We start from the raw sequence: 9,764 nt of genomic DNA on the forward strand, positions 1-9,764 counted from the left end.
TGCCTTGCCTCCGGCTGCATTGATGGGCACTTGTAAGGCTGCATTGATGGGCACTGGTGAGGATGCATTGATGGGCACTGGTGAGGATGCATTGCAAATCTTTTTTTAAGGTGTGCTGCAAACATTTTATTTTTGGTGCATCGCAAGACAAAAGTTTGAGAAACACTGCCATAACTGAAGCTTAATAACAGATGTAAGAAATCTTTATACAAAAAAGCAATTAAAAGAATACACCAACCCACATCTGAAATAACAGTGACAGCTTGCCAAAGATACATTAATCAAAATTACAACCAATTATAGCTCTCCTTCTGCCCAGCAGTGAGAGCTACCCGTGCTGCTCTGTCTAGTACCACCTCACTTGGAAATAACCTGTACAAAGTTATCATTCAGATTGTGGCAGGAGTTATCAACCACGTTTATGCTAAAGCTGAGGGAAATATTGGTTACTAAGGGAGGTCATCATTCCTATTGATTAAAATGCTATGGTACAAGTTATTTTACCATATTGTAGGTTGTACTTTTGGCAGCCGTATATCAATGGTGAATTATGGGAATCCCATTGTCCTAAAAAGTGCATTTATGCTCAAAACTTTTTAAAGTTTTGGATGGAGTGGGTAAAAGTTAGGATTTATATCAGGTTTTACTGCTATCTGGTGCTCTATTAGGGGAATTTCACCCTACTGTCTATACCGGGGATAACCTTTTACAAGACATAAATGAGCAACAGAGATATTAAAAAAAAAAAAAAACACACACACACACACACACACACACACACACACACACACACTTTTAAGGCTTAATTTCCATGGACGTTTTTACAGCCACTTTGTTTAGCCTTCTTTACAGCTTTAAAAATGAATGTCCATGTTTTTTTTTTTTTTTTTAATTAATTAATTTATTTATTTTTGAGCTGGAGCTCAAAAACGCAGCGGTATTTAGTGTTTTTGCGCGTTTTTTAAACATCTGGCGTTTTTACAGCTCCAACGCTGGAGCTTCAGAATGCACTGGTCCTGTTTTTTTTTTTTTTTGCAGCTTAAAAACAGCTCAGCCATCTACAGCTCAAAAACGTCATGGTGGGCATGAGGCCATAGACTAACATGGAGAGCCGTTTTTAAGCTCATAAAAGTGGCTGTAAAAACGTCCATGGAAATGAAGCCTAAGAGTCAATGCCATTGATATATTTCTGCTCTTGTATAAGCAGGACCCCTGGTGGCAATCTCAAAAACTACCTTGCATTAGCTGATGTCTTCCCCCTCCCCCTTCTTTCTTTTTTATAAAATAAAATAAATAAAGTAAAGGCTTGCAAAGCGAAGTTAAAGCCCAACAATACATACCTAAAATGTCTGCTTATGCAAATTATTATTGCTACAGAGGATATACATATGGTTGTCACAGGTCAGTGACTTATCAAATACAGAAGCTAAAATACAGATAACAGCACCAGAACGGGCATCCTCATAAATATATGAGCAATGGCAGTTCCCATGTCGGCTTCCTAACAGCTCTCTTTTGAAAATGCAAGTTTTCAATATTCTGAGACACTGACCCAAAAAAGAGAATACAGTCAGCAAAGTCAGAACTTGTGATCTACAGTACAGTATGTAGCACTACCCCCGTAGCAGGCCCACACCAAAGAACTTTTGGAATAATGCTGAGACACAGCAGCGCCCTGCACATGCGTAGCTCTGCGTTGTGATGCAGTCGGTGTGCTGCCCTTAAGCTGGCCCCTGGAGGGCATCCTGCCTCATTGGAGATGTGCCTGTGCCTCCTTCTCCTCCTCCTCCTCTCTCCTATCAAGCACCCACGTACAGTCAGTGACCCCATCATCCCCTCCCTCCTCATCACTGTAGAAAACCTGGCAGTATGCTGCAGCTAGGGGAACATGACTGCCAGATTGCTGTCCTTCTTGGGCACCCCCTCTCTCTGGGCTCACGTTACTGCCTTCCTCTATTTGTGTACCATCATCGGAGCCTTCAAAACGCTGCGCATCCTCATGCCGCATGTACCCAACACTGTGGTCAAAACAGTTCGGGGGACTCCTCAGGAGGACATGGTGGGGCTAGGGAAGGAGTGAGTGATGCCATTGAGCAGAGGGAAGAGGACACCTTGGCAGCTACTTTGCCAAAGTACCCTGAGCCTGGGTGAGAGAGGATGAGGAGGATGAGGACGGCTTGGTCATCCACTCTACCAAGTCTTCGGCATATTGCGGCTCAAACACAGCCAGCTGCCAAAAACAAGGACGAGCGTGTCCAACGGCCACATGCTGATGAGGATGCACCGTGTCCACGACCAGCACTGTTGCCTCTAGATGCAGAGCCTGCTTGCCCTTGTGACTCTCTGCCTCTCCTTGTTGTCCTTCCAGACATACTAATGGCCTACAGAGGACAAAGGCAGTACACACACCCCGTAGCTTTAGGTGCAAACTACAGAGCACAAGGGCAGTACACACCAAGTAGCTTTAGGTGCAAACTACAAAGGACACGAGCAGTACACACCAAGTAGCTTTAGATGCAAACTACAGAGTACACGTACAGTACACACCGAGTAGCTTTAGGTGCAAACTACAGAGCACACGTGCAGTACACACCAAGTAGCTTTAGGTGCAAACTACAGAGCACACGTGCAGTACACACCAAGTAGCTTTAGGTGCAAACTACAGAGCACACGTGCAGTACACACCAAGTAGCTTTAGGTGCAAACTACAGAGCACACGGCCAGTACACACAAAGTAGCTTTAGGTGCAAACTACAGAGGACACGGCCAGTACACACAAAGTAGCTTTAGGTGCAAACTACAGAGCACACGTGCAGTACACACCAAGTAGCTTTAGGTGCAAACTACAGAGCACACGGCCAGTACACACAAAGTAGCTTTAGGTGCAAACTACAGAGGACACGGCTAGTACACACAAAGTAGCTTTAGGTGCAAACTACAGAGCTCACGTGCATTACACACCAAGTAGCTTTAGGTGCAAACTACAGAGGACACGGCCAGTACACACCAAGTAGCTTTAGACACAAACTACAGAGCACACCAAGTAGCTTTAGGTGCAAACTACAGAGCACACGGCCAGTACACACAAAGTAGCTTTAGGTGCAAACTACAGAGGACACGGCTAGTACACACAAAGTAGCTTTAGGTGCAAACTACAGAGGACACGGCCAGTACACACCAAGTAGCTTTAGGTGCAAACTACAGATGAAACGGCCAGTACACACCAAGTAGCTTTAGGTGCAAACTACAGAGGACACGGCCAGTACACACCAAGTAGCTTTAGACGCAAACTACAGAGCACACCAAGTAGCTTTAGGTGCAAACTACAGAGGACACAGGCCATACACCACGTGAGAATACTGCAGCTAGCACAATCAACTGCCTGCCAGTAAATTAGGAAGAACTGATCTAGCTAAACTATACAGTGTATAAATATATGTACAACACCTGGGATGTATATATCCTCTAAACACTAACTTTAACTGACTAGCCTGCCTGCTCTATCTAAAAAAGACACTCTCTCTCTCTTAGACAGATCTCTAACCACCGCCGCAACACACTACACAAGGCCGACCTGCAGGCGTGTACTAAACCCCCTGAGCCATAATTGGCCAAAGTCACCCTGGCTTTGGCCAATTACGGCTCTCCGTTTTTTGCGGGTCATAGTGCATGCTTGGCCAATCATCAGCCAGCAATGCTGCAGTGAATTATGGGCCGTGACGCACCACTCGAATTTGACGCGAACGGCCCGTAACGTTCGTATTTCGACGAACGATCGAACATACGATGTGCAAGTCGAACATGGGTTTGACTCGAACACGAAGCTCATCCCTATTCAGTATGAGTCTGAACTTTCCAGAAGGTTTGCGGACCACAAAGATGTGGGAGTAGAAACCCCTTCCTGTCTGCTCTCTTGGGACCCGTACCACCACCTTTTGATCCTCCAACTCCTGAAGGGAGGAAAGAAGAGCTGATGACTTTTCTGTACATTTTGGCAGCTCAGTGACTAGAAGTCTGAGTGGGGTGGGGGGGGGGGGGGGGGTATTTGAGAATTCCAACTTGTATCCTCTTCTTATGATCCCTAGCACAAAACTGATTGCAGATGATCATTTCCCACTGTGGGAGAAAGGCCCCCAACCTTCCTCCCACTTTGACCCTGTCACTCTGGTTTTTGGGGCTGTTCAGGAGGGCGAAAAATCACTCCCCCATGACATTTGCCCTTCTGACCCCAAAACTTATTTTTTCCCCTCTGTTTTTGTGGCTTCCACCTTCTTCTGAGGTCGGAACTTTCTTTTGGCCTGCTCCCCATACTTCTTTTTAATGGGAAAGGCCTTTTTCTTGTCTGCCATTCGGTCTAAAACAGCCTCCAAACCTGGTCCAAACAGCAGATCTCCTGTAAGGGGAATACCGCACAGCTTAATCTTAGAGGCACTATCCCCTTGCCACGTCTTGAGCCATAAGGCCCTTCTTGCCGGATCTTGCAGACATGCGCACTGATTCTGCTGATGCGTCCGCCAGATATGCCACACTTTTTTGTAGCGTTGGAAAGGAGGACAAGATGGTTTCTTTGGGTGTCCCTGCCTCAATGTGTGCCTTAATCTGTGTGAGCCAGTGCTCCAGATTGCGGGCCACCACTGTGGCCGCCATGGCAGACTTCAGGTTCCCTTGTGAAGAATCCCAGGACTTCTTCAGAAGAAGCACCGTGCACACTTCCTGGCGGGCTCTGCACGTGTTCTATGCGAACACGCCAGAGCTCATCCTTACTTGCAAGCAACAAATGTCAGAAATAGGCTTAGTCAGGAAAGGGTTAAAGTGCAGAGTAGACAGGCTGACTGACACCACGGTTCTTGTCAGTGAGAAGCTGCATTCAAGGGTGGTTGGACAACTGTTGGAGGATCTCCCCATCACTGCTGATCTTGTCGTCAGGTCTCCGACACAAAGTGGGAAGCTGCATCATCCTTAGGGGCCCCTGCAACTGGACTTTGCTACAACATTTATCTAAAAAGGTATCTCTATTAATAAGTATATATACACACACACACACACACACACCGGAGTATATGTGCACATTTCCATCATGTCTCTTGTTGGGCCCTTTGCTGGGAATACCTATTTGTATACTGCAGGGCTCGACAAATCCCGGTCGCCAGGTCGCCATGGCGACTAGAAATAGTGTCCTGACGACTTGGCTTGGAAGGTGGGCGCCATCTGGTGGTGGCCGTTGGAATTACAAGTTATTACCACCAGATGTGAGCTGGCGCCATCTGGTGGTGGCCGTTGGTATTACAAGTTAAGCATTACAAGTTAAACAGCAATTCTAATGTCATTTTTCACTGCCATCTTCTTCCCTCTAATTAGAACCCTCAAACATTATATATATTTTGTATCCTAACACCCTAGAGCAGGGATATGCAATTAGCGGACCTCCAGCTGTTGCAAAACTACAAGTCCCATCATGCTTCTGAGGCCCCGTACACACGACAGAGTTTCTCGGCAGAATTCACAGAGAAACTCGGTCAAAACCCGGATTCTGCCGAGAAACTCTGTCGTCTGTACAGTTTTGGCTCGATGGAGCCGCCGAGGAGCTCGACGAGAAAATAGAGAACATGTTCTCTATTTTCTCGTTGTTCTATGGGAGAAGGCAGCCCGCCGAGCTCCTCGGCGGCTTCATCCCAGAACTCGACGAGGAACTCGACGTGCCAAGCACGTCGAGTTCCTCGGCCGTGTGTACGGTGCCTCACTCGGGTGTCATGCTTGTGGCTGTCAGAGTCTTGCTATGCCTCATGGGAATTGTAGTTCTGCAACAGCTGGAGGTCCGCTAATTGCATATCACCGCCCTAGAGAATAAAATGGCGATCGTTGCAATACTTTCTGTCACGCCATATTTGCGCAGCGGTCTTACAAGCGCACTTGTTTTTTTGTGAAAAAATTACACTTTTTTTAATTAAAAAAATAAGACAACAGTAAAGTTATCCCCGTTTGTTTTAATACTATGAAAGATAATGTTACGCCGAGTAAATTCATACCCAACATGTCACGCTTCAAAATTTTGTCCGCTCGTGGAATGCCGACAAACTTTTACCCTTTAAAATCTTCATAGGCGACGTTTAAAAAAATCTACAGGTTGCATGTATTGAGTTACAGAGGATGTCTAGAGCTAGAATTATTGCTCTCGCTCTACCAATCGCGGCGATACCTCACATGTGTGGTTTGAACACTGTTTACATATGCGGTCGCTGCTCGCGTATGTGTTCGCTTCTGCGCGCAAGCTCGTCGGGACGGGGTGCGTTTTCTGGCTCCTAACTTTTTTAGCTGGCTCCTAGATTCCAAGCAAAATTTGTCAAACCCTGGTATACTGGATATATGTACAGTTATTGATTCATATTTAAATTAATGATATTAAATTAAAAAGTCGCATATAAAATACAAATATATAAAAATAATTCATTTTTTAAAAAACTGTAATTATCGGTTTTCGGCACCAACATTTTCATTCGGCGCACCTCTAACAACTTTACATTACAGTGTGATACTAGCAGCTGACAGTAGAGGGCAGCAGATCCCTACACATGTATTATTTCTATACTGATGTGCATCTAGTTAATGTGCTATGCTAGTTTCAGTAGTTCTTCTGCTCCCAATTATTTTGATTCATGCATAGATCGAAAGCAAACTTTAGATTTCACTTTACTTCTGCCAGACTGATATAAAAGGGATTCCCACTGACTGATACCTAGGGCATACTTTGCTCTCTTTACTGTTTTCTTGATTAATATTAAATGAGAAAAAACAAAATCACTGCATGCTTTTATGGGGCAGGTTTAAAAAGAGAGATTTCCAGGAACAAATGGGAATCCTGGATTTATTAATGGTTAGTGGTTACTCTGCAAGGAAACTTGTCTAATCTTCATAAACTTGCCTGTTTCCAAACTCTGGTGTCAGCTCCATTGAAATGATCCAGCCTCTGCTCAAACCAGTGATCCTGCACTGTCACTGGCATTTCAGAGGGTCTTCTGCTAAACCTTCCATAAGTGAAACCGCTACAAAGAGAAGCCCCCAGGCACAGCAAGACAAGCAGCTGTACACGAGCCATTGTTGTCCTCCTCAGTGGTGTTCAAAGGATGGTCACATGACCATTTATCAGCTGACTTTCCTTCCGCCTGCTGGCTCAGCACTCTACGCTGCCTGCTTAGGAACCTAGGACACAATATGGAACACTCACAGCACTCAACTGTCCCTAATTTGGAGGGACTGTCCCTCTTTTGGAACAAAGTCCCTCTTTTCTTTTCAGTCTAATGCGTATTCCTATAAAATGCAACTATTTACTATTTTGCAAAATGTGTTTTACAGAGCTAAACCTTTTATCCAATTTCTAAATTGTTGCATTTGTAGATTTAAAAAAAACAGAATATTGGAAGAGTTCCAAAAAAATAAAAGTAAAAAAGAACCAATTATTTTTGTACTATTTCCTTGTTTTAATATGGGTGTGGCAGGGGCTTTTCCTTTGCTTACATACTATTTGCTAATAGGTGTTTCTCTTTTCCATCTCAGAAAGTTTGGAGGTCGTTCTGATTCAATTGCTTTAAAACTAAGACCCCTTTCACACGGAGGAGTTTTTCAGGCGGTACAGCGCTAAAAATAGTGCTGCTATCCCGCCTGAAAAACTCCTTCACTGCCTACTCAATGTGAAAGCCCGAGGGCTTTCACACTGAGGCGATGCGCTGGCGGGAGAGAAAAAAATCTCCTGTCAGCAGCATCTTTGGAGCGGTGAGAGGAGCGGCATGTATACCGCTCCTTCCCATTGAAAACAATGGGAAACTGCAGCAATACGCCTCTATAGAGGCACATTGTGGGCGGTATTAACCCTATAGCGGCCGATTCCCGCGGCAATCCCGGCGGTATAGCGCAGCTATTTTTAGCAGCGCTATACCGCGGCTCCCGCTCCAATGTGAAAGGGGCCTTATGCTAGCCATACATAGCTTGGTTTTATCTCGTTGAGCCCTGGTTCAACCTGCCCTTGGCCCAACCTGCCCTTGGCTCAACCTACCCTTGGCTCAACCAGCCCTTGGCTCAACCTGCCTTTGGCTCAACCAGCCCTTGGCTCAGCCTGCCCTTGGCTCAGCCTGCCCTTGGCTCAGCCTGCCCTTGGCTCAACCTACCCTTGGCTCAACCAGCCCTTGGTTCAACCTACCCTTGGCTCAACCAGCCCTTGGCTCAACCTGCCTTTGGCTCAATCTGCCTTTGGCTCAACCTACCCTTGGCTCAACCTACCTTTGGCTCAACCTACCCTTGGCTCAACCTGCCTTTCGCTCAACCAGCTCTAGGCTCTGCTTGCCCTTGGCTCAGCCTGCCCTTGGCTTAACCTGACCTTGGTTCAGCCTGCCCGTGGCTCATCCTGCCCGTGGCTTAACCAGCCCTTGGCTCAACCTGCCCGTAGCTCAACCCGCACGCCCCATTGTTCTCCAATGATCATCATTCACAATTTGCAGAATGTCAAATGTCTCTGTGGCAGATTTGCCCAGTTTCACGCAGAATTGCACGTTTGCTCTTTGCTTTAACTTGCTGCCCATGATGAAATAGCAGACGAGGTGACGCACGTGGTCAGAATAGCACCAGTTGCACAGCTCCCGATGTACGCAGGACAATGTCTTTTGGCACACTGACTTATGAAGGTTGGTGCTCCCTGTGACTGTCTGTGCAGCCTTGTGCTGCCATCTGTTGGCGTGTTACAGAACTTCTCTCAAAACTTTTTGATACCACCTCGTATACTTCCCTATTTTCAGCCCACTACAGACCAGTCAAGTAATTTGGCTTCCCCATGGCGGCCAGTCGCGGATGCAGAGGAGTGGAGAGAGCGCTCGCAATGGGCCATAGTAAGCCTATCGGTGAAGTGATCGCAAGTATATACATCTTTCTTACACAGGTTAGTGAACATTAGTAGGGGGAGGGAGTGTATTTAATATTAAATAGGTTTATCTCAGAATTCCACTTTAAGTCAGAATGTTGATCTGTATAATTGGTATTGATGGGTGGTTCACAAAAGATTAAAGCTGGGCATCACACAAAAATAAAATGCAGCTCTCTATTTACTGATAGACAATTAAACATATTTTACCTTTACCCCACATCCAATTTGCAATAGCAGGAGATTTTGACCATCTCTCTATGGTGACGGTTCACATATGTCCGCTGCGAATTTTCACAGAAATTCTGTGCGTCTTTTGGTCCAATTAAAGGGAGCGCGCCCGCAAGGACTCCTCACCATGCGAGCTCTGAATGTGATGATTTCTTGCAGGGAGGATCAGAGACAGCCGCCAAGGGACCCCAGAAGACGTGGATCGGGGCCACTCTGTGCAACACAAACTGCACAGTGGAGGTAAGTATAACATGTTTGTTATTTTAAAGAAAAGGCTCAGGGGCAAAATTCCCTCTCTCTCTCTCTCTCTCTCTCTCTCTGCTGCCCATACCTCTTTCAATACAAGAAGTATTTTGTTAGCTTTAGAAATGGCAGCTTGACATTGCATGCTTATATTAAGTCTATGATCTACCAGAACACACAGATCCTAAACGGTGGATCCACCTGTGTGAAAGGGGCCGAACAGTTTGGCAAAATCCTAGTATACTACCTCCACAGCCATTCCCTTTGTCTATGTTTTTACTTACCTCCACATAAAAATAAATCAGATGTGTTTGACAACTTTGGTCGTTTGTTAATGCATGTTGAGAATTGCTTAAAATATTTTTTTTTTTTTTTTTTTTTTAGC

The 9,764-nt window shown here is 45.5% G+C and overlaps 1 protein-coding gene across 1 annotated transcript in view; it reads right to left on the bottom strand.

The window, feature by feature from the left end:
* The window catches only part of LOC120936586 (putative serine protease K12H4.7), a 76,522-nt gene extending 69,378 nt beyond the window's left edge, over window positions 1–7,144 (bottom strand). Inside the window, exon 1 of the mRNA XM_040349051.1 lies at window positions 6,920–7,144. Within this exon, the coding sequence (XP_040204985.1) occupies window positions 6,920–7,093 (174 nt within the window). The 5' untranslated portion in view covers window positions 7,094–7,144. The remainder of the gene's footprint in view (window positions 1–6,919) is intronic.
* Window positions 7,145–9,764: the final 2,620 nt, after the last annotated feature.

This window comes from Rana temporaria, chromosome 4 (assembly GCF_905171775.1).
Source record: "Rana temporaria chromosome 4, aRanTem1.1, whole genome shotgun sequence".
In the NCBI taxonomy this organism is placed as follows: Eukaryota; Metazoa; Chordata; class Amphibia; order Anura; family Ranidae; genus Rana; species Rana temporaria.